General features: G+C 41.0%; 2 protein-coding genes across 3 annotated transcripts in view; both read left to right on the top strand.

Annotated features, from left to right (window-relative positions):
• notch1a (notch receptor 1a) overlaps positions 1-8,623 on the top strand; it is a 31,066-nt gene extending 22,443 nt beyond the window's left edge. Inside the window, exons 21-34 of the mRNA XM_063889952.1 lie at positions 38-222; positions 633-765; positions 861-1,118; positions 1,206-1,318; positions 1,433-2,004; positions 2,470-2,910; positions 3,199-3,344; positions 3,738-3,951; positions 4,047-4,131; positions 4,239-4,401; positions 4,479-4,777; positions 5,387-5,534; positions 5,649-5,746; positions 6,383-8,623. Of these exons, the coding sequence (XP_063746022.1) occupies positions 38-222; positions 633-765; positions 861-1,118; positions 1,206-1,318; positions 1,433-2,004; positions 2,470-2,910; positions 3,199-3,344; positions 3,738-3,951; positions 4,047-4,131; positions 4,239-4,401; positions 4,479-4,777; positions 5,387-5,534; positions 5,649-5,746; positions 6,383-7,561 (4,034 nt within the window). The 3' untranslated portion in view covers positions 7,562-8,623. The remainder of the gene's footprint in view (positions 1-37; positions 223-632; positions 766-860; positions 1,119-1,205; positions 1,319-1,432; positions 2,005-2,469; positions 2,911-3,198; positions 3,345-3,737; positions 3,952-4,046; positions 4,132-4,238; positions 4,402-4,478; positions 4,778-5,386; positions 5,535-5,648; positions 5,747-6,382) is intronic.
• Positions 8,624-16,401: 7,778 nt separating this feature from the next.
• The window catches only part of camsap1a (calmodulin regulated spectrin-associated protein 1a), a 38,810-nt gene continuing 29,952 nt past the window's right edge, over positions 16,402-25,259 (top strand). For both annotated transcript variants that reach the window (XM_063890117.1, XM_063890116.1), the window contains exons 1-2: positions 16,402-16,554; positions 17,879-18,057. In XM_063890117.1, the coding sequence (XP_063746187.1) occupies positions 17,880-18,057 (178 nt within the window). In that variant the 5' untranslated portion in view covers positions 16,402-16,554; position 17,879. The remainder of the gene's footprint in view (positions 16,555-17,878; positions 18,058-25,259) is intronic.

The following is a 25,259-nucleotide window of genomic DNA, read 5'->3' as shown; positions in this document are numbered from 1 at the left end:
TTTGTGCCTTTTGTAACTCCTGCCTCTCGGTTTTCAGGGGTGGAGGTGGCTCACCTGTGCAGGAACTCAGGCCAGTGTCTGGATGCTGGAAACACTCACTACTGCCGCTGCCAGGCCGGATACACCGGGAGCTACTGCCAGGAGCAAGTGGACGAGTGCTCCCCCAATCCCTGCCAGAACGGAGCCGCATGCACCGATTATCTGGGAGGCTACAGCTGCGAGGTAGGACAAAATGAGATCAGGATTAAATAAATAATTTGCAAATCTTCAGATATGATGAGAGATAATTGGACCGTTGAAATGTTCTGTATAAATTGCTCAAAAATTCTTGAAATTCTAATTGCAGTTTATTTTGGAGGTAATCCCTATCTGACTTGATAGTTTGAATTTTAGATAAAGAAATAACATAAATTGCTTTGCTTAATCCAGGTCTTGCATTAGGGATCTCCCAACAAACGAGCAGAGGCCGAAACATTGGTTATAGCATAATAACATCTGACTTTATTTGATAAATAAAGTGAAATAAAGAGTTAAATGCATGCACTGATATCAGCCCAGTTAAGGTGCTTAACTAGAAAAAGTGCAGGAATCTGAAAAACAATTTGTGTAATGATCTTATTATTTCCCCTCAGTGTCTACCTGGCTATCATGGTGTGAACTGCTCCAAAGAGATCAATGAGTGTCAGTCCCAGCCCTGTCAGAATGGAGGCACATGCATCGACCTCATCAACACGTACAAATGCTCCTGTCCCCGAGGAACTCAAGGTACACACCTACACAACACACCCAGAGTCATATAGTGGCAAAGAATCCCCCCAAAATCTAATCTAATTTCTACCTGACTTGCCTCTCTCCTGTAGGCGTGCACTGTGAGATGAATCTGGATGACTGCACCCCCTCCAGCGACCCCCTGACTAATGAGCCAAAGTGCTTCAACAACGGGAAGTGTGTGGACCGTATCGGAGGCTATCAGTGTGTGTGTCCAGCGGGATACGTTGGAGAGCGCTGCGAAGGGGATGTCAATGAGTGTTTGTCGGACCCCTGCGACCCCCGAGGCTCCTACAACTGCATCCAGCTCACCAACAGCTACCGCTGCGAGTGCCGCACGGGATACACAGGTACTGAGGAGCATCCTGCCGCAATATCCCTGTGTGCCATGTGTGAATGGTGTTCAGGTGCTAACTCGTGTATTTTCTGTCCTCCAGGTCAGCGCTGTGACAAGGTGTTTGACGGCTGCAAAGGAAGACCCTGCAAAAATGGAGGCTCCTGTGCTGTAGCCAGTAACACACCTCACGGTTTCATCTGCAAATGTCCTCCTGTGAGTACAACCCAAGACTCTTCAGAGATGTATCTCAAGAAATTATATTAATAATACACTTAATGATTTTATTGCAAGTGATCCTAACCTGTCCGCAACCGGTCTGTCCTTCAGGGCTTCACCGGCTCTTCCTGTGAGTACGACTCTCGCTCCTGCGGGAGCCTGAACTGTAGAAATGGAGGTACCTGTGTGTCGGGCCACCTGGGCCCCCGCTGCCTCTGCCCCCCTACCTTCACCGGCCCAGAGTGCCAAACCCCCACTGACAGCCTCTGCATCTCCAACCCCTGCTACAACGGCGGCACATGCCAGATCGCCCCGGACGCGCCTTTCTTTCAGTGCAGCTGCCCGAGCAATTTCAACGGCCTACTGTGCCACATCTTGGACTATTCCTTCGTGGGGGGCTTCGGCCGGGACATCACCCCCCCTCCGGAAGTGGAGGTGAGCTGCGAGATTCCTCAGTGTGACGAGTGGGCTGGGAACCACATCTGCGACTCGCTGTGCAACAACCACGCCTGCGGCTGGGACGGAGGAGACTGCTCGCTGAATTTCGACGACCCCTGGCAGAACTGCTCGGCAGCGCTGCAGTGCTGGCGCTACTTCAACGATGGGAAGTGTGACGGACAGTGCAACAGCCCGGGGTGTCTGTACGATGGCTTCGACTGCCAGGGACAGGAGGGAACATGCAAGTAAGTGTAGAAAACAGAAAAAAATAAATGTTCATCATGCTAATGTGTTTGGGGTTGGTCATATATGTGTATATTAGTACGGGTGCTGTGTTGTACCGGTATTGGTGTCAAAGGTGGTATTTAATTATTATCAATAATTATAAATAATTATTATTTTGTACAAACCACCCCTCTGTATTTGTAGTTTGAATTTTTTTATTTCCCAAAAAAGGAACAAAACTCATTAAAAAAGTTATACATGAGTTTGACATTATTACTGTATGAGATATCAAGATAGTATTGTTATCATCAATGTGTTTTTTTAATAAATATTTTTACTATAATTTACTACAGTGCATACCAAAATAATTGACATCAAATAAAACTAATTAAAACAAACATAATACTGACAAATCAAGAATAAAAACTAAATAAAAGTCTGATCATGCCTTTATAAGCACTAACCATCCTCCGTGTTTCCTGCAGCCCGCTGTATGACCAGTACTGTAAGGACCACTATGCTGATGGTCATTGTGACCAGGGCTGCAACAATGCTGAGTGTGAATGGGACGGGCTGGACTGTGCAGAGAACATGCCGGAGAAGCTGGCAGACGGACATCTGGTCCTGGTGGTCCACATCCCCCCCGAGCAGCTAAGGAACCGCTCCTCTACGTTCCTCAGAGAGCTCAGCAGCGTCCTCCACACCAATGTGGTTTTCCGCCGCGACCCCAAAGGAGAACCCATGATCTTCCCGTACTACGGCAACGAGCAGGACCTGGTGAAACACAACGTACTGAAGCGCTCCGTGGACGGCTGGCCCGAGTGGGCCGCCATGCCCGCCACCGTTCTGGGTCAGGTCAAGGAGAGCGTGTCCACCATGGTCAGCCCTCGCAGACGCAGAGAGCTAGATCCTGTGCAGATTAAAGGGTAGGCACCACCAACAACAATTTCAAAGTAAACAAACAATAACAATTAACACATGACAGTGCAGGAAGGAGCCTCCACCTTAATGAAATCCACAACGTAATGGAGAACACAAGATCAATTTACGAATAATAATAATATAGATATATTTTTTTTAATGCAATTTAGATGTTATTGTTCATTTTCATAGACAAACAGAACCAGCGATACAGTACAAAGACCATACCAGTTTATTTTTCTATTCATTGATGAGCTGTATTAAAGTGTTAATATTTACTCCCCTGCCTGCAGGTCTATTGTGTACCTGGAGATTGATAACCGTCAGTGTTACCAGCAGTCCAGCGAATGCTTCCAGAGCGCCACAGATGTAGCGGCGTTCCTCGGAGCGCTGGCCACCAGCGGGAATCTCAATGTCCCCTACATCGAAGCTGTCACCAGTAAGTGACTGATCTCAAGTGTTTTAATATGTCGATATTTAACGTATAATCAGCGGTGCCATGTGACTCGATACATTTACTCAACTTTTGTAGTAAATGCAAACTCGACTTGAATCGAAATGAATGATCATCTATACATCTTCAAGTAATTATTTAGATTTTGTTTTATGGTAAGAAATATATATTTATGCAACAGTGTTGTATTAGTATAGTTTCCTAAATAAAGGATCTAAGTACTTCTTCCATCTCTGCCTGTTATATTAAAACTGGCCACCAAGTTAAGATGAGCCTTCATTGATCCCTGTAGGGAAATGCAGGTGTTTTGCAGCAACAGCAAAAAGGCAGAAGTAATATCCTTTAATCCCAAGTAACTCTAACGTGTTTTCCCTCCAGGTGTGAGACCTACTCCCTCCGGCTCAGAGCTCTACCCCATGTACGTGGTCTTCCTGGGCCTGGCTGCTCTGGGTTTTGTGTGCCTCGGTGTTCTGGTGTCCCGTAAGAGGCGCCGCGAGCACGGCCAGCTCTGGTTCCCTGAAGGATTTAAAGCTTCAGAGCCCACCAAAAAGAAACGCAGGGAGCCTCTGGGGGAGGATTCTGTTGGATTGAGGTATGGACACTTTGAAAATGGATACAATCTCTACCTGCAGCTTAGTGTTTTCTGATTTAAAGCATCTAGTCTAACCTGCCTCCTCTTTTCAACAGGCCTATGAAAAACTCTGACATCAATCTGATGGATGACAATCAAAACGAATGGGATGATGAGGATCCAGACTGCAGGCGCTTCAGGGTAAGAAATAACTTTGCCTTTTGTCTGAAAAAACGTTGTTTATCACTCTCGCAAACATTTCTCTACGTGGTTTCGATGCTCATGTTGTGATGATTTGTGTCTCTCAGTTGGAGGAGCAGGCCATGTTGGATTTGAGTGACCGTACAGACCACAGGAAGTGGACACAGCAGCACCTGGATGCAGCTGACCTGCGTATTGCTTCCATAGCACCGACTCCTCCTCAGGGAGAGATCGAGAATGATTGCATGGATGTGAACGTCAGAGGACCAGGTTTGTACCCTTGTTGTTGGAAAATTCTGACAAACAAGTGACTGAGTTGATTAAAATACCCTTTCCTCGTGTTTCAGATGGTTTCACCCCCCTGATGATCGCCTCCTGCAGCGGTGGAGGACTGGAGACCGGTAACAGCGAAGAGGAAGAGGATCCCTCGGCAGAAATCATCTCCGACTTTATTTACCAAGGCGCCAACCTACACAACCAGACCGATCGCACAGGCGAGACTGCCCTCCACCTGGCCGCTCGCTACGCCCGTTCCGATGCCGCCAAACGCCTCCTGGAGTCCAGCGCCGACGCAAACGTCCAGGACAACATGGGACGCACTCCGCTGCACGCCGCTGTGGCTGCAGACGCACAGGGAGTCTTCCAGGTACACTCCTCTTTTCACTCTTATCAATCTCCTGGGTTTCTCAGTAGAGACTTTAATACATGTATGGAACCATGAACACGTGTCTGGTTAAAGGCTGTTTATGCTCCAACTTTTAAAACACACAAAAATTCAACTAAAAATCATCAACTATAATTTTAATAAATGAAATAAATAATAAAAGACACAGAAGGTTATTAAACATAAATGAATATTATTCTAAAATATAATAACATTTTAGAGTTATATTCCAAAAGTCCATGAAGAGGCCAATTATAAACAGGGCTTCTTTGTCAGATATAGTATTGAATAGATTGTTTTTAATAATAACAATAATGAACTTTATTTGTATTGCACATTTCAAACTAATTTTCTAAGTGCTTTCACATAAAATACCTTTAAAACACAAGGAGAATAAAGTGAACAAAGCAAGCAACAAGCAAAGGATCAGAAAGTAATGAAACACAAATAAAAGCACATACATGCAATTCCAAAAAATTGTGCTTTAGACAGAGTTCACAGCCCTGATTAAAGACATGTGCTTGGTTCTACTTGTTTAAAATGTTCCAGCACATTAAAAGCACTAAACGAAACACCTGTGTGTCTTTACAGATTCTAATCCGAAACCGCGCCACTGATCTTGACGCCCGCATGCATGATGGGACAACACCGCTGATCCTTGCTGCGCGATTGGCTGTGGAGGGGATGGTGGAGGAGCTTATCAACTGCCACGCCGATGCTAACGCCACGGACGACTCTGGTAAGCTAACTAACATGTTATCAACATATGATCATCTCCACAGTTCATGAAGATGCCTCCCAGTGTGCTGAGCTGTTTTGATAATCATCCCTCACCTTCCTCCTCTCTCTGCAGGAAAATCTGCTCTGCACTGGGCCGCGGCGGTAAACAACGTGGAGGCCGCCATGGTGCTGCTGAAGAACGGAGCCAACAAGGACATGCAAGACAACAAGGTGTGTGTGTGAGGAAGGGACTGTCAAATGCTCCGTACATTCACAGTAGTACATTTGGTTTTTCAAAGGTTAAAATGAAACCCCTTTTTATAAAAATCTCTGTAATTAGCTTTTTTCAGTTTTTGACTTGCATCATCCCAAATGTTTCCAACAATTTCAAACCAATAGACATTTTTATTTACGATGATTTAAAATAGATATTTTTCATTTGGTCTGTTGTAATGGCATTACGTGTTTTTTTGCTGTTTTTGTAAGCCAAAAAACATCATTCATTTACTTTTTATTCAGGTTAAGGCCACATTTTAACCATATTCTTCCTAATTCTTTGTTGTTTTTAAATATATTTTAACCGGATGATGGTCATCAAAACATCTGAATCTTAATTTATCAGAGAAACAAGCTGAGGAAGCATTTACATTACTGAACTGCATCAGAGAAATACTACTTTTTTTTAACACGAACAGCTACATTTGGTGTTTTTAACTTAGTTTGAAGAAGCTGATCACAATAACATACTCCCATCATCCCAAACTACAAGCCGTCATCAAACTCTGTTATTGTTTCCATTGAGAGAGTCTTAGTATCAGAATATTAAGTATTAATCACTAAACCGTTATTTCTTTAATCTCTTTACAGGAAGAAACGCCCACCTTCCTTGCTGCCCGTGAAGGCAGCTTCGAGACAGCTAAAGTTCTCCTGGAACATTTCGCCAACCGTGAGATCACTGACCACCTGGACCAGCTGCCCAGAGACATCGCCCAGGAGCGCATGCACCACGACATCGTCCGCCTGCTGGACGAGTACAACGTTGTTCGTAGTCCGGGGCTCCACAGCGGGCCCCTGAGCACCTCCAGCCTCTCCCCCCCTCTCTGCTCCCCCAATGACTATCTCAGCAACCTTAAACCCAACATCTCTGTTAAGAAGGTCCGTAAATTGAGTGCCGGAAAAGGAGGGAAAGACGGAGGTAAAGATAGCAGGATGAAGAAGAAGAAGTCACTGGATGGGAAGGGGAATCTGCTCGATACGACAGGCGTCCTCTCCCCGGTGGATTCCCTCGAGTCTCCCCACGGATACCTCTCCGACGTAGCCTCACCTCCCATGACATCCCCCTTCCAGCAGTCGCCTCCCATGTCTCTAAATCACCTCCAAGGCAATGGGGATCACATGGGCCAGATGATGGGTAAGGATATGAGCTGCTTGTCTTTTGACCCACCACGTCTCTCCCACATGCCCGTCTCCAGCCCCAACAGTCAGGGCAGAGGAGGAAGTCAGTGCGACTGGATCTCCAGGATGCACCCGGGTGTTGGCCAGCAGGGAGGCTACACCCAGCCCATCTCCCACAACATGATGGGGGCTCTGCATGGCGTCAGCACCGCCACGCTGTCTCAGATCATGGGCTACCAGAACATGCAGACCAGCCACCTGGTGATGCAGCAGCAGGCGCACTCGCGGCAGCTCCAGCACCAGAACTCCAACTCCACCACGGCAGGACTCAACCAGAGCTTCCCCAACGTGGATCTGAATGATGGGCGCTCCATGCCCATCCTCACCGTCATGCCGCAGGAGACGCAGATCCTCGGCACACAATTTCTCACCCCACCCTCCCATCACAGCTATTCTGGCCCAATGGACAACACCCCCAACCACCAGCTGCAGGTGCCCGATCACCCCTTCCTCACCCCTTCCCCAGGCTCCCCCGACCAATGGTCTAGCTCGTCCCCACATTCCAACATGTCCGATTGGTCGGAAGGAATCTGTAGCCCACCCACAAGTATCCATTCGCAGATGAACCTGATCCCAGACCAGTTTAAGTAGAGACTTTAAAAAATGGACAGTAGGAAAAAATTCAAAGAAATACAGAAAGAGAGTGACAAAGCTGTCTAAAGACATTTTTTATTATCAGTTTTTATACTAACGATAAGAACAGTTTTAGGAATTTTGTATTTATTTATGTGCTTTTTTTTTTTTAAATATTAAGAAGATGCTTTTATATTTATGCTTTTTTATTCTTTTTTTTATTTGTTATGTATGGGAAGATTAGAAACTGTTTTAAAAGGAGTGTATATCTTAAGAAAAAGACTCCTAGATATGTACACTGGCTATTTATTTGTGTCTCGTGTTGCTTTATTCACTGGATTTATCGTTCTTCATAAAGTTTTTATTTTTTGGGATTGGCAACGCTTTGTTTGTACAGATTTTTTTCTCCCAGCTTTTTATAGATTATTTTTAAAATTTCAGTATTAATTAATTATACTTTAACCTACTTTGTGTTTTTAAATGACACAGGTTTTGTTACTGAACTACACATTTCACTAAGTCTTATCACTGAGTCCATGTTAGATGATAAAATATATATTTAAAGTGTCGCCTTTCATGAAGTTGCTCGCTCTCACAGAGTAACTGAGCGAAGGTAACAGAGACCTTAAAGCACAGAACAAATATACCTTATGAGTTGACAGTTGTTGTGAGTTGATGTTTAACCTGTAAAGTGTTAAATTGAAGACCTGTTGTAGAACATGTTACATTTGCCACAGTTAAAAATAGTGCCAGTGTGATTTAGTTTTTCCTAAGAAAAGCAACATATTTGTGAGATTTCTTGAAAAGAAAAATGTCTTCGACATGAAGGACATAGTTTGTGAAAGAAATGGGGACCTTTGTTTGTGTGTTGAAAGACACCACCTGCACTTTGTGTGGTTTAAGGTGTCTAGATGTCATGTTTTATAAACTAATTCAGAGATACGAAAGATGTTTTTAAGAAAAGATGTAATTCAAAATCAATGTTCATGCAAAGTTGTAGTTTGCAAAGAAGTATTTCCTGATTTAAAAATGTTTTGTAAAAAATGTCTTGATTCAATAAAAGTTGCTGTTAAGATTTAATATATGGCTTCATTTCCTTTAGTGTCCTCCCTGTTCATGTGTAGTACCTCCAAGCTGAATACAAAGAGAAGTTCACTTCACACAGCAAGCCTCTGTGTCTGGGGCCCTCTGGTGGTGATAGTCTGATACTGCCACTGCAAGCACCTCACAGAGCAACTACATTTACTCAAGTACTGTACTTAAGTACAATTTTTAGATACTTCTAATTTACTTGAGTATTTCCATTTTATGCTACTTTGTACTTGTACCTCACTACAATTCAGAGGTAAATGTTGTACTTTTACTTCACTACATTTATTTAACACCTTTAGTTGCCGGGCAGATTAGGATTAATGATGTGAAATATAATCAGCCCTTAAATCAGACTTTAGTTCACCTGCAGTAAATCCAGCAGCTACCCTGCAGTATACAAAGCCATTAAAACTAGCTGCACCTTTACCAGCTCTGAGAACACTTTAATGATCAATAATTATAAAACAAATCAGAGATATTATTCTGAAATGGACCAATCAGACAATGACTACTTTTACTGTCGCTACTTTAAGTACATTTAGATGAGAGTACTCTACTTTCACTGGAGGAACATTTAGAATACTTTTACTGTGACAGAGTATTCCTACACTCTGGTACTTCTACTTTACTCAAGTACAAGATCTGAGTACTTCTACTTTTACTCAAGTACAAGATCTGAGTACTTCTACTTTTACTCAAGTACAAGATCTGAGTACTTCTACTTTTACTCAAGTACAAGATCTGAGTACTTCTACTTTTACTCAAGTACAAGATCTGAGTACTTCTACTTTTACTCAAGTACAAGATCTGAGTACTTCTACTTTACTCAAGTACAAGATCTGAGTACTTCTACTTTTCCTCAAGGACAAGATCTGAGTACTTCTCCCACCTCTGATTCTCTATGTTGTTGGAGACTGTGTGTATATATTTATTTGATAAAAGCGTTGTTACAGTCTTAGGCAGTGAAGAAGCTTCCAAAAAATCTAGGGCCACATACAGAAAAAACATACGAAAGTCCCCTCACTAGAGGTGAGGTTTATTGCCTCATAAGTTAAGTTAGAAGTTAGCAAAATCAATCAAATGTATGTAAATGATGCGTGATACTTAAATATTATTTTACATTATTGTACAGAATGTGAACATGACACCCTCTGCCCCTGGAGCCTCACATCAGACAAGGAGAAACTGCTAAAGAAACCCCAGTCCCCCTAAAGCAAAAGAGGTGGATCCCTCCCCTGGACCGACAGACGTGCAACAGATGTTAAACAGATAATACATTTACAACATAGGCAGTCCAAATGCTGAAAAAATGCATGCGTCTATAAATAAGAAAAAAAAATGATCCACGTGGATGACAACAATCCTCTGGGTGCCATCAAAGAAGTAGTAAGGTGGGCGTCAGGCTCCAGCAACAGTCACAGCCACGACTCAGGATCCTGGCGTAGACAGACACCAAAAGACATTTGGGGAAGCTGGGTTATTTGGAACATGAGGGAACACAGGTACAGAGAGAGAGAGAGAGAAGAAGTAAGGTGTCCCCCGACAATCTAAGCCCATAGGAGCAAAACTATGGACTGGATCTATTCAGCCATAACTATAAGCTTTATCAAAAAGGAATGTCTTAAGCGCACCCTTAAAAACAGTTAGGGTGTCTGCCGCCCAAGGGCGAAACCATGTAGGTGATATTGGGGGGGTCCAAATGAGCATTGGGAAAAGCCTTCCTGCGGGGGGTCTGGGGGTCCTCCCCCCGAAGATTTTTGATTTCTTAGATGCCATTTCCTGCATTATAGTGCATTTTAGGGTGACCTGTAAGACAAATCCTAACCCCATGAAATAGATATAGAACAGTAGATTTCAGCCCTTGGTCCAAATGTGAGCCCCTCCCAAAATATTTAAAGTGAATTTTGTACAATTTTCATATAGGTCTATTGATAAAGATGTGCTTGTATAGAACATAGTTTTAAGAAATGCAGTATAATGACCAATTAACAAGTTACAATTCAAAGCTTGTTTTTTATTGTAGGCTGTCAAGTAGCAAAACACAAATACAAAATGTGCAATTGTTAACTTATTGGCTTCTTAAACAAAGATAAGTGATATTCTGATAATTAGGTCAAAAAGAGCATAGAAATATATCTAAATAAGACTTAAATAAATGCCCCAAAAGTACGGAGGCGTTCCCCATTCATTTCCACAAATCTTTGACAGATCTGTCTCCTGTCCAATGCATCCAATTTGTCTTGATGGACATGGCAAACGGCAAGATTGTTTAGCCGGGTTTGCGTCATTGATGTTCTCAGCCATGTCTTCAAGCGTCTAAGGGCACTAAAACTTCGCTCAGCCTCTGCTGAGGAGGCAGGAACAACCATGACAAGTCGCAAGAGGGCCTCCACTTCCCTAAAAAGATGTCGTACCTCTGGCGTCATACCCTTCAAAATCTCTGCTACCTCTGAGAGACTTGTACTGGGGTAGTTGGCCTTGAACATTTTCAACTGTATGTCCAAAGACATGGCATCCAACTCTGGGTATTCATTGATGAGTGTATCCATCTTCCCAGTGATGACAATGTTTTCTAACTTCTGTAGCCTCTGAAGCCCCTCTTGGCTAAAACGCTCTGAGCACTGTGTAACGACAGTGTCTAAAGTGCCAAAGTACTGCACTCTGTCGTAGTCTTGAGCCGTATGATGCTGATGCTGCATGGCTGGACCAGTGAAGCGTTTTGGGGGCATTCTCACGTGAGGCATTTTGATGGGCTGCAGGCTTACAGATGTTACAACCTGAGATGCTCTCATGTACAGCTGGCCAAAATGCCCTTCTGATCTTTTCTCCTGGATCCCTCTCTTCACATGCTCCACGGCAGCCAGCATCCCTGATGTCGTCTGTCTTCTCTGCTGCAGAGAAATGTTCAGCTCCTCCAACATCGACATCACATCTTCTGCAAGAAGAAGGCCAAGAAGTGTATTGCCCCTCAAAAACTTCTCATGAAGGCCACTTGCTTTTGCAGCCACATCCATCATGGAAGACTGAGCCATTTCCTCTGTTGCAGCAAGCACGGAGTGGTACTGATTGAGAACAGAGCGAATGGCTGGCGTTCGCACCGTCCACCTGGTGGGGCAAAGAGGCTTCAGCGATGTGTAAGGAGCTGTATGATCCGACTTCGCTATAGTTGCAAAGATGGCCCTGAACTTCATAGACTGGTGGAACAACACGCCCAATTCATGCACCAAATGAATAGCATCTCTTATGATAGTGGAGGATGCACAGGCAGCTTGGGTAATAAGATTGATACAATGTGGCCCACAGTGAACATAAACAGCCAGAGGTTGCTCCTTCTTCAGATGTGCTTGCACACCCTGCATTCGTCCCGACATATTGGCCGCCCCATCGTATGCTTGACCTCGTAGCTGGGAAAGAGGTAGATTCAGGTGAAGCAGGACATCTTTGGCTGCACTTGCGATGTTCTCTCCAGTAGTGGATGTAACCTGGTAGAGACCGATAAATTCCTCTCTGGGTTGCAAGTTTTTGTCAATGAAGCGCAGACAGAACGACTCTTGCTCGACTCCAGCTGCATCCTGTGTCCCATCAATGATGAGAGAGTACTGGATTAGGGGCAATGACAGGATCTCCTTAACGATGTCATATACTATTTTGTTGCCGATTATTTTTATGATTTCATTTAGAATTTTTGGGCTGGTGAAGTTATTGCCTCTCTGGAGCCAGCTGTTGAATTCGGCGTCATCCTCTGCTTTATAAATCATCAGTTGGTGCAAGTTTCCCTCTTTGCTGTCATGCCCCCTGAAAGCATTGCCTTGCCTTGCCAGATACATAATCCCACCCACAATCTTCAAGAGGCTGTTCCTAGCCTCATACTGCTGTTTCTGTAATTGCGTTGAGAGTTGTGTAGTGATTGGCTGTTTGCTGTGCAGATAAGTGGTCATCGCTGCTGCATGACAGTTGCTGTTTTCATGCTGATGGAACTTCTCAAGTGCTTTTTTCCAGTTACTGAAACCTGTTGTTATGAATGCCCCATCAGCCTTACTGGCTAAAGACAATTTCTGAATTGCAAAATATTTGGCACAATAAAAACACAACACCCCCTTCAATGCCTTGCTGTAATGAAGCCACGTGTGCTTCCTAAACCAGCTGTCCTGAAATTTTAGTGTCTTTTTGGTCAAGGACTGAGTTTGAATAAAACAAGAGTTTGGCTGATGTGGGCAGCTACCAAGCTCCTCTGCATGCTGATCACTTCTCTCCCTGCCTGGGTCTGTCTCTCCTGAAAAATATATAATATGAAATGTTGACTTATACTGCTAAACTAAGCTTATTGGGTGCTTACCCTTAGTATTTATTTATGTGTTCTACAAAATTGTTGTTCTTATTCCAATATCTTACGTGTATCTTCTGAGCAGGTGCCTGTCTGTCCTCTCCCTGCAGGTGCCTGTGAATTTCCAGCCTCTGTCTCTGCTTGTCTTCCTCCACCTCCTCCTCTATCTCCAACTGTGGGTTCTCCTCCACTACCACCTCCATCCTCTCCCTCAGCCTCTGCTCCTCTATCTCTTCCTGCAAAAATATGTTGATGCATGGCATACGAACAGATTAGGGATAGTATGACTGTAGAATTGCATGGTAAGTTAAGTTGTAGCAAAAAGGGCTTGCCAAAAAGGACAAAATTATTACATCGACATAATTTATTCAACACAAAAACATGGTTGCACAATATCACATGCTCTTCCAGGATCTGACGATACACCACACAATTCCCAATTTGTGTTTTAAGCAGTAGCCTACTGTCTCTTCCACAGAAATACATGTAAATAAGAAGAAAAAAAACTTGTTATTGTTGTTGTTATTTGTAGTAGTACTACTACTACTACTAGTAGTAGTAGTAGTAGTAGCAGTAGTAGTATTTTAATTCATTATCTGTTTTGTTTGGTCCTCAAAATTCACTGAATTTAAACTTATGAATAAAGAAATATACTTATTCTTAGTCTTCTTCTTCTTCTTCTTCTTCTTATTATTATTATTATTAGTAATAGTAGTAGTAGTAATAGTAGTAGTAGTAGTAGTAGTAGCAGCAGCAGTAGCAGTAGTATTTAATTAATATCCTAGTAGTTGTACGGGTAGTAGAAAGAGGTCTCTGTAAAACTCCATACAAGTTTGAGGAGAGTATTTATTAAAGTGTGCAACACATTGCTATTGCGATATCTATTGAGCATTATGGTACTGACTTATAAGTTAATGGTGCAGTACTTAGTTATGTTGTTTGTCCACTAGAGGGCGCTCTGAGACCTGCATAGTGGGCATGTCGAGGTTAAGCTACAATTGAGGTAGACCCAGCTAGGTAGCAGGAGATCGGGAACTGTTCCAGTCGGTGTTGTAATGTAAAGTGTGTGCTGATAATTCTGACAAGTAAATAAGTTATCAAACGGATACTTATGGAGTGAAGATGTTTTATTGGATGAAGATGCAACAGCTATATTTCTAATTTGCATTTAGTTTGGTGGTGTAGATGTATCAAATCAAATCAAATCAAATCAATCACTAACGTCCTGGGCTACTTGATGTTTTCGGGTTGCTATCGTGTTGTGGATTACTAGCTAGCTGTATTAATGTGAACCATGGCAAGATCCTGGAAGGTAGGCTAATCAACCAGTGTTTTCTTATAAGTTCTCTGCAACTGTGCAGTAGCCTAGCTCTAACGATGCGCCCTGCCACGTTGCTAAAACCTGTCTAGTGCCTAAAGAGCAGAATAAGCCTTAATGCTTTTATGAAGGGTTTCCATTCATTCATCCATTTTGCTTAGTTTTTAAAGAGGGACCCTGCACTTACATTCCTGACTGTAAAGAATGAACGAATGTCTCGTTTCTTGGGAGGGGGGCCGTCATCCATTATGTCACCGAAGTCTAGCTCTCCGAAGCTAAGAATCCGCGACCGCAACTTGACATTCTGGGCTAAGCCAAGTTCACAACGGGGGAAGGGGGTCGCAATGTTTTTTTTTTCCTTGATTGTTTGGTTGATTCGTTCTCTTGTGTTTCCCACATTGAAAGTAAATCTGGAACAGCAAGGGACTGATCTAGGAAAAAAGGAGGACTTTTATGTCACATACTAGACAAAATATTGGAGGGGACAGATTGGTACTTTCCCAACATTGGGGGGGACGTGTCCCCCTCAATGTCTATGGTGGTTACGCCCCTGCTGCCGCCCGAACCCAAACTGGAAGCTGATTCCACAAAAGAGGAGCTTATAAGAAAAGGCTCTGGCTCCCATTGTACTTTTAGACACTCTGGGTCTGGGAAGAACCATAACCCTGCATTCTTGGAACGCATGCCCTCGTGGGATAGTAGTAGGGTATAATGAGCTCTTTAAGATAGGAAGGCGCCTGCATTAAGGGCTTTGGAGAGAAGAAGAATTTTAAATCCTATCCTGTGTTCTATAGGGAGCCAGTGTAAGGCAGCCAAGACAGGAGTCATCTGGTCCCTTTTCCGTGCTCTTGTCAATACACACGCTGCAGCATTTTGAATCAGCTGAATCTTAACTGACTTTTGAGTACATCCTGATAATAAAGAGTTACAATAATCTAGCCTTGAAGTAACAAATGCATGGACTAGTTTCTCTGCATCGTTTTAAGGCAAGATATGCCTGATTTTTGCAATGCTACGTAGATGAAAGAAGGCGGTCCGTGAGATTTGCAGTATTTGGGCGTCCTGATCAAATATAACTCCAGAATTCCTTACGGTTTCACTTTGTAGATTCTTGGGGCTGAGTACAATAACTTCAGTTGTGTCTGTTTAACATTAAAACATCCAAGGTCATCCAATCTTTTAAGTCCTTGAGGAAATTTTGAATTTTATTTAGATGATTGGTTACATCAGGCTTGATAGATAAATATAATTGATTATTATCCACGTAGCCTAACTGTTGAGCATGGAGGCGCAGTCTTCCGTTCATTCGCGTGGGTGGAGATTAAGCAAAGAGTCATTCCTTCTCTCTTTAGCCTTCATCCAGGCATATTTATTTTAGCAATATCAATACAGTAGTTTCAACTCCATCCCTCGTGTCTCACGCACGGATCATCACAGGTGATTGAACAGACAGAACTAACGTGCACCGTGTAGTGACGTCACATAATATGTATCATAATACATGGAGTAAGGGCGCATCACAAAGTAAAACTTAACAGTAACAATGAAAATGCACAGCGTGGTTCCCTATACTATTGCCTAACGGAGGCATATATAATGTCAACAAAATAGATGCAAGCACCGAGCCCTGTGGCACTCCATGGCTTCAGTCCTTTGTCTGAAGCTATTAGAAAGAAATGTGTGACTTTCTCAAGAGCTGTCTCGGTGCTATGATGTGTTGAAAAGCCAAATTGAAAATTCCAAAGAAATCTTTTTTTTTTTAGTTACTCACAACTGTTTTGAGAGGAATAGATTAGAAATAGGTAACTCTGTGCAGGCCTGCAGCACCCTCTGTTGGTGATCCTGAGTATTGCAGCAGAGGACAGAAGAGAACAGCGTCCCCATAGAGACAGGGCGACAGGCTGCTCAACAGGACACCGTTACACCGCTCTGAAACAATGGCAGCCTCGATATGAAGCAGCCGGCTTTGGGACATTAACATTTTCCTCGAAATCAGACTTCCGGATGGTTGCCAATCAGATTTTTTATTATTGGATTACCGACCATCAGCCGCAGCTTTATCCCGAGGCCGGAGATCTGTCTGTGTGTGTGTGTGTGTGTGTGTGTGTGTGTGTGTGTGTGTGTGTGTGTGTGTTTGTGTGTGTGTGTGTGTGTGTGTGTGTGTGTGTGTGTGTGTTTGCAGGGAGGAGTCCTGTGTTTCACTGCTAGCTGAGCTAAAACCAAGCATGTCGGCGATTTAACAGCACAAACACAAAGCAAGCCAATGCACTCTTAAAGGTGAGTCTTTGTTGTGTGTTCCAGCTTTAATTTCCCAAGTGTGTGTGCGCAGTATAGCAAGCTAACATGGCTAATACTATCATCTGAATGCTGCTAGGTTTAGGTCATTCATTGGTCACCACAGTGCAGCCTCGACTGGACCTAGCTGGAAAATGCATTGTCAGTCAAAATGGTGTATATGTTATACATTTTCTATAAGTAATAAACATAAAGCAGCTTTAATGTATGTCAAATAGTGCTGCTTTGCTTTCATTTCGACCTAACACACCATCAGCTGATCATCAGCTGTGCAGATAAAAGGTGTTTTGTCTTTGATTTAAATACATAAATGGGCATTGCGCAACATCTTGTTGATTGACAGCAGAGACATTAGCAGCAGGGTAAATGAGGTGGATCTATGTGTAGTATTTCATAAAAAACGTGATGATCAGAGCAGGTGCTGTCAGTGGGAGCTGCAGGCCCTGCTTGTTGTTCTTCATATCATATCGATGATGTAATGCATGGGCTGATACTGGGGTAATAATGTTTCGGTGTCATATTCAGAAATGTGTCCTTAATAGAGACTTAATAATAGATTAGTAGAGACTACCTGGTGCAAGGTATGGCCTGTTCCTTTAAGATTCAGCATCACAGCCAACACTAGAAAAATACATCTGAAAATATATCCTTAAAACATTACCTTCTGCATGCAGGAGCAAACTACTATAATTAATAATCAGTTTTAAAGTTGCCCATATAATATTACATTTCGAAAAGACTTATTTTATAAATGTGCAACATCACACATAGAATTAGTATTGATGGTAATAAATAATATCACTTACTTTACATGTGATTATAAACAGTTCATATACTAATACATTACACAAAATCTTATTATTCATTTTCATTAAGCTACTTTTCTTAGTCTCATTCCCTTATTTTATTACATTTTTTAAATTAAAACTGAATTCTTTTTTGACTGCCTTAATTTTGTAATAAAAATGCATGTCACTAGCGTGAATGTATTTAAAATTATGATATATTATTTATGAATTATTAATTCATATTTATTTAAATAATTTTAATAAAAATAAATCTATTTATTAATTATTATATTCATTATTGTAATTATTATTTTATAATGGTGTATTGGTTTTTACTATCATTATTCGTATAATTATAGGCATTATTATTAGTATTATTATGAATGCTATTATTATAATTATTAATATTGTTATTCTTTTTTTTTCTTTCTTGGTCAATTGATATATTATGACTGATTTTTAAAACCTTTTTATAACTAAATCATGATTGATTGTTGTTTGTGTGTGTCCGACTGCAGGATGGATGTGGAGGTGAGTGCTGGCAGGGACAGCAGCTGGAGGCGGGCAGCAGCAGCAGAGGATGTGGGTGGTGGAGGAAACATGGAGGCTCAGGTCGTACCGCTGGAGCTCTACGACTCTGCCAGAGCCAAAATAGAAGCAAATCTCCGCTGGTTGTTCGCCAAAGCTTACGGTAAAGGTAAGACTTTATTCCCTGCTCACTGGTCAGGCTCTGAACCCACACACTGCTCATTTATTGGAGAACATATCTATTGTCTGGTCTTGCTATGTAGCCAAGGAGTTGTCCCCTTATGATTATTCTAATACAAATATCAACAGCTTCTCATGTTGTGTTATACACGGTGTTTGTTTTCTATACAGTAAAAGCCTTAGTTGTCTGATTAACAGTTTGCTGAATACAAATCCTGTTCAAAACAATCCCATCAGTTCCTTTTCTGGCATGATTTCTTGGAGAGGAACAAAACCAAGAACATAATAACAGCAGAGTTTTAACAAAAGTGTTGCCAATAATGTAAAAGCTGATATTGTATGAACCTGGTATTAACAAAAAGAAAAATACAGTACAATATGCAGCCATACTGTGCACAGGAGTATTTGGAAATGAAAGCTTACACATGTTTGACTTTAGCTTATTGCTTTTATTGGAACTTCAAAATAGTAAAGAGAATGATATGCATCAAACTTCCCTGGTCAGAAACATTGCAGTTATACTTCAAGCTGAAACGATGAATGGCTGATAGAAAATAAAAAACAATTTTGATCCACATTAATCCTTTAAGTCACTTTCAACCAAAAAACGTGAACGTTACTTGCAAAGCTTTGCTGCTTTTATGTGCTGGTAAACTGAACACAGTTGAGTTTCAGACTGTCTGCTGTGCATGTTGTGCTGCTTCTTTTAAGGCGAGGTGGTGCCCACCTCCGCAATAAAACCCTCCAGGAATCGATGAAATACATTGCAGCTGGGATGATGCAGTGAATGTATGAAATGTGACCATGCAGAAATGGATTAGGAAATACAGTTGTTATTGTCCACGTACAGGGAATAATCACCAACTATTTTGATAATTTCTTCCCGCAGAAACGGAAGAAAATGCACTTTTTAGCCTCTCAGATTTGGATATTTCTTGCTTTTCTCTGTTTTTCCTATTATAGTAAATATCTTTGGGCATTTGGATTGACAACTCAAGACATCACATAGGACTTGAAGAAACTAGGATGAACATTGTTCACCTTTTTCTCAAATATAATAAAGACCATTAATCCATAATGAAAATAATTGATGGTTGTAGCCCTAGTTTATTTCAGTGTTCAGTCCAAAAAGACAGTCTGACTACAGTGTATCTACAGTTAATCTCCCTCTTAGTAAATCCTGTATTCAGGTGTTGACAACCTTCCTGCTGAATGTACACTGGTAAAAATGCTGCTCCAAAAACAAGTAAAAAGATAATGAAAGCAAGGTGTTTTCGATGTTAAAAGTAAAATAAATCTGCCAATACAAAAAGTGAAATTTAGGTTGGTAAGATTTATTGAGATAACATGGGATATTGAGATGAATGAGATCTTCTGATTAGCTGGGAAAACATATTCTGAACTATATTTGTTCAGAATCATGAAATGTTGTGTTGCAAAATAACCGAGAAACGGCCACAAGTTTTCAGTTTTTCTTACGTTATAGTGACTTTCCAATAAAAATGTGTTTTCTAACATAAAGTAAGATTCATTTCTTGAAACAAGATGATCCATCTTTCACAGCTGTTATCTTAAAAGTGTTTCATCTGAGATCCAACTCAAAATAAGATGGTGCTTGGAAAGATACTAGAAATGAGACAAATATACTTGGCAATATTTCGAATTGCAGTGTTGAAGTGTGATGTGTGTGAGAATCATTTAGATTTGCATTGCTTTGCTGTGGTTATTTTTATTATGAGAAATGTAAACAGACTTCCTGAGTAGAAGACGGCAGCGTTGCAACAGAGCCGAGATTCACGTTCTCGAGTGAAGCTGACATCTCACCATCAGCCAATTCCTTTATACACGGCCCAATAACCCTGCTGCTCTGATGAGCTCTACTAAAACATTAAACATGACTGCTCTACATGTCCCGGCTGTGAGAACATGTCTGGAGAAGACTCTGAATGTAGGTTTTTGTGTCACTCGCTCATTCAGAGGGTGCAAAAGTACTGCCTGTCATTTCATTAAGAGTTCACAGTGAGGTTTGCACTGAAAAACTGAAACATTGACTTTTATTAAATGTATTATGTCACCAGATTTCACATAACTGTATTAGGTTAGTTGAAAGGAATAATATTCTGTTTAAATAGTTTCAACTTAATATTATTGCTTTCAACTAACCTAATACAGTTATGTGAGATTTGTTGACTTTATACTTTAAACTCAACATTTCAGTTTCTCAGTGTGTAAGCCATTCAGTTATGGATCATCTAATCCATTTTAGGATCTATGCCTGCAGTACTTAAGTGTTTCCTGCCTTGCTGTCTCCTGTTTGCAGTGAATGACTCAGTAGATTTGAAAGGGAATAAACCCTGTGTGAGGTTAAGTCATCTTAAACAGAGGTGGGAGAAGTACTCAGATCTTGTACTTGAGTAAAAGTAGAAGTACTCAGATCTTGTACTTGAGTAAAGTAGAAGTACCAGAGTGTAGGAATACTCTGTTACAGTAAAAGTCCTGCATTCTAAATGTTCCTCCAGTGAAAGTAGAAAGTATTCTCATCAAAATGTACTTAAAGTAGCGACAGTAAAAGTAGTCATTGTTTGATTGGTCCATTTCAGAATAATATCTCTGATATGTTTTATAATGATTGATCATTAAAGTGTTCTCAGAGCTGGTAAATGTGCAGCTAGTTTGAATGGCTTTGTATACTGCAGGGTAGCTGCTGGATTTACTGCAGGTGAACTAAAGTCTGATTTAAGGGCTGATTATATTTACCATCATTAATCCAGATCTGAAAAGTAACTAAAGGGATTAAATACATGTAGTGGAGTAAAAGTACACCATTTACCTATGAATTGTAGTGGGGTAGAGTAGAAATACAAAGTAGCATAACATTGGAATACTAAAGTAAAGTACAAATACCATGAAATTGTACATAAGTACAGTACTTGAATGAATGTGCTTAGTTACTTCCCAACTCTGATCTTACAGTAAAAGATAAAAACAGATAAAGCCAAGAATACAAAATGGTATCCTAAACCTGTGAATACACAATCAGAGACTCATCCCATTTTGCAACGTGAGGATTCAAGTCTCTCGTCTGTTATAAAAAGAGACACCTGAAACCAGTATTGCACCAAGTCAGCACGATTGATATCACATTAATCTCCAAACAACTAGAGGACATTTGTTCTTAGAGCCAATGGCAATATTATGAGACCGTCCTTCTGGTGAAAGGGAAAGTCGTGATTTTATAAACCGGGTATGAGGTGATTATCCTAGTTTTTTTGTAGCTTTTGTGAATACTAACAATTTAAAACACCAAAGTCACGATAACAGAAACACACTTATGTCACTGTGGATTAGTAATTCCTATGATCTAGATAACGGGTTTAGTTCTTGTCAGAAAGTAATGTCTGACGGCAAGTTAAAGTGGTGAAAATGCTCTTAATGTAGAACACAATTAAGGAGATATTGAGGTTTTTAGGTGGCTTGCATTTATTTTACTGCTAGAGCACATTTTATTTCTGCGCTGCTACTACTGACTCCTCTAAACTGTGAGCGTGCCGACTGTCATTCTGTTCGTGACTCACTGGTTATGAATAAGTACCTCTTCAAAAAAAATCCCAACTATCCCTTTAAAGCTTTACCTCTCTGTTACTAAACAGGGCAGAGTTCAGGAGCCTGTGACGAACAGCAGAGCGTCACCTTTCCCCCCTCAGGCTTTCTGCTGCTCCCTTCATCTGATTGGATGCTGCGGACGTCACACTGTGCCAGGGACACTTCTACGACTACACTATCTCAACTCCTTTTCACACAGAAAAGACAGGGCTAGCTTTCCATTGGACCAACATGTTAGATGTTAGAGTACATGCACATTGATGAAAGATGTAACGGTGGGAACACTGAATTTAGCAGCAACAGATAAATAGCATTTACTTTGGTTTTGTGAGGTCATGGCTATGGCATGGCAAAGGTCCCACTTCGGCCTGCATGATTAAACAAACAAAACAACCAATTTTGACTGAAATGAGGAAATGATAATTTTAAATAATGTTACTTTATTTTTTTAGAAGGGTCTGCACCAAACAAGGATTTTTATCTAGGTCTGTAGAATACTGGATGTAGGCCTGTATTTCTCTGCAGCTCCACAATAGTTCATTCAGATATTCAGATATTTAATATTAATACTGCGATTTGGTTATTGGACCGGTCCATATTGCAGTTTCAATAAAATGCAAATACATTTTACGGCTCGAGTCCCACTTACACCTAAATCCAGAATCCCATTTTCTAACTTCTTAGAAATCCTTAGCCTGCTATATTCCCATTATTATTATTATTATTTTATATTTAGAATAAACAGCCCAACATCTGTCACTGCTGTTTCTCTTAACAATATGTCTTGTTGTTGCTCAGTGTGACCGTTTTCTGTGATCTCTGCTTAGTGATAGTCGGTTTATTAGTTTAGAGTTCACAGTGACCCGCTGTGTGTGTGTGTGTGTGTGTGTGTGTGTGTGTGTGTGTGTGTGTGTGTGTGTGTGTGTGTGTGTGTGTGTGTGTGTGTGTGTGTGTGTGTGTGTGTGTGTGTGTGTGTGTGTGTGTGTGTGTGTGTGTTTGAAAGCCACCACAGCCAGTCACATGTTTAAGTGTTTAATGGGATTGGACCTGAAGATGTGTTTCTTTGTCCAACACAGGCTACTTGTTTAGACTCTTGACAGTTTTATAACAGGCCTTAAGGAACCCAGAGAACGTTTATAAATGTTATTATAAGAAACCAGGGATAAACTCTGATTAGAGATGCTTTTATATTTCCCTTATCTTTTACTAAACTTTGAGAAAAACTGATTATTGTTGAAATAGCAACCACATTGTTACGTAAAAAATGAAACATGGATTATTAAAATACAAATATAATCTCATTCTAGAGTGTGAAATATAGATAGGCCACGAGGAGTGTGTCATGTACGTTTTGATTCAATTTGACATATATTATACATATCCCCTAGTTTCCTGTTTGCAAACTAAATTGTAATTGATGTCACTATACAAGTTTACTTACAATAACTGGTTTTGTTTTTATTGTTATGTCTGTATATTTTTCTGCCTCCAAAAATCCAGTCTAAAGCTGCACCCACCACAAATACAAATGCATTGCTCATTTATTTACTGTATATTAATAGAAAATACAAGAGTGTGCGCTGTGTAGCCAACATCATACTGAAGTCCCAGATGCTAGTTATGATTTCAATATTCTACATTTCAATGAACTTTCCTGGTTAAAAAATGTATAGTGTATGCAATGGTTAAACAACAGAGAAACAAACACAAGGATCCACCAAATTTGATTTTTAAAAGTTGTGTTTAGACTACTTTCTAAGAATGAGAAAGTAATGAGGGTTATTTTTGAAAATGATACATTTTGAATGATTTCTTTTGTTATTATTAAATGATCGGCCGTGCAATATCTGCATTAATCAAATATCGACTCAAAAACCATGGGAGGCTCGGCTACATTCAACTATTTAACATGATAGATTTGGATGCATTTACATTTTTTCTGCAGTGTCAGACTGTTTGAGGCAGCTGAGAGGAATACTGTCTGCCTATATTTCTTTATTTTTGGAGAGGACAGGTCAGTGTTCCCCTGCAGACCCTCAGTCTGACAGCCCTGTCAGCAGCATCTCTGCTGATCAATCTGACCTTGTGTCTGAAAAAATAGAAACAAAGGCTTTCCCTGCACCCCCTCCTCTAGATACCCTCCCTTCTCTCACACACGCACGCACGCACACACACACACACACACACACACACACACACACACACACACACACACACACACACACACACACACACACACACACACACACACACACAGTTCCCTGATGTCAGGGGTGATAAAACGATTGAGTGAGCAGGCCTGGGTGAGGGGGTGTGGCGGCCACCCAGCCCCCGCCTTAAGTTGGCATCCATTCATCTCCACAGCAACCGGGGAGGATGAGAGTGCATGCTGGGATATCTGAGAGGCAGGGTAAAGAGACATTTGTTTGGAAATCTGCAGAGAAAGATGTGCAAGATTGTCTCTTGTTGAGAAACATAAATAACCTGTATAAGCCTGGAGGGGTGTGTGAAGAGTGTTCCTGTTCTGGGATCCTGGTGCACATATGGCAGGGGTCTCCAACCTTTTCCCCTCTGAGAGCTACCTCTAAAGAAAAAAAATTACGGAGAGCTACTTGTGTTTTATATCATGTGTAACATTTATTCACACGTATCTAAATCCCTAAATAAGGTTTCGTTTGGCACAAGCATACACGGAACATACATCCAACACTCACTATTTGTGTAAGAACATTAATACTCAAATTAAACTCAAAGTATGCATGTCAAAACATTTCTTTCTCTTTTCAACAACATGTTTTTTTTGCATGAACATTTTCAAAATATTGGCAGCCAATACTCACACTCAAAATACAGAAATGTAACTAAATATGTATCAGTATGCATGTCTATTCATTTCTTTCTTTTCAGCTATCACTGATAAACTCACATTTTTTGCATAACATTTACAAAACACTGACCTCTAATACTCACACTTTGAGTGAAACATAGCCCAAATTGAACTCATCAGCATATGCATTTCTTTATCTGTTCAAACTATAAAACACATTAAACTCACATTTTTTGCACAACATTTACAAAACACTGACACTTTGTCAAAACATAACTCACACCTTTGAAATCACATAGGCTTTCAGTAATTTATTCACTAGCCTACATATTCAGTCAAGCACCTCTAGTTAGTGAGATACCTGGCACTGCATGGTGCCAACAAGAGAGCTGTATGCTGGAATATACCCACTTAGGTTCACTCTTATGGAGTCTTTCAAATGTTCATCCGTCAGTCTTGTTCTGAACTTAGATTTGATGACATTCATGTCAGAAAAAGAAGATTCACAGAGGTATGTAGACCCAAACAAAGCAGCTGTCTTCAGAGCTGCTTGACACAGATGCTTATAGTTTTCTGGCTCAACCAAGCTCCAGAAATGTTCAGCATGCTGTTGAGATTTCAGCTGTATGTCGTTTTGGAGGTTTAAAAGTTCCATTTCCATTTCCACAGGATCGATACAGAAAAGGTCTGCCATCTGCCCAGAAATCTGACTAATGTCCACATTCATGAATGGGTTGGCAATTAATGTCACACAGGGCTCA

This window comes from Eleginops maclovinus, chromosome 8, assembly GCF_036324505.1.
Source record: "Eleginops maclovinus isolate JMC-PN-2008 ecotype Puerto Natales chromosome 8, JC_Emac_rtc_rv5, whole genome shotgun sequence".
In the NCBI taxonomy this organism is placed as follows: domain Eukaryota; kingdom Metazoa; phylum Chordata; class Actinopteri; order Perciformes; family Eleginopidae; genus Eleginops; species Eleginops maclovinus.
The sequence above is the reverse complement of the archived record's forward strand: the minus strand, read 5'-3'. Positions and strand labels throughout refer to the sequence as shown.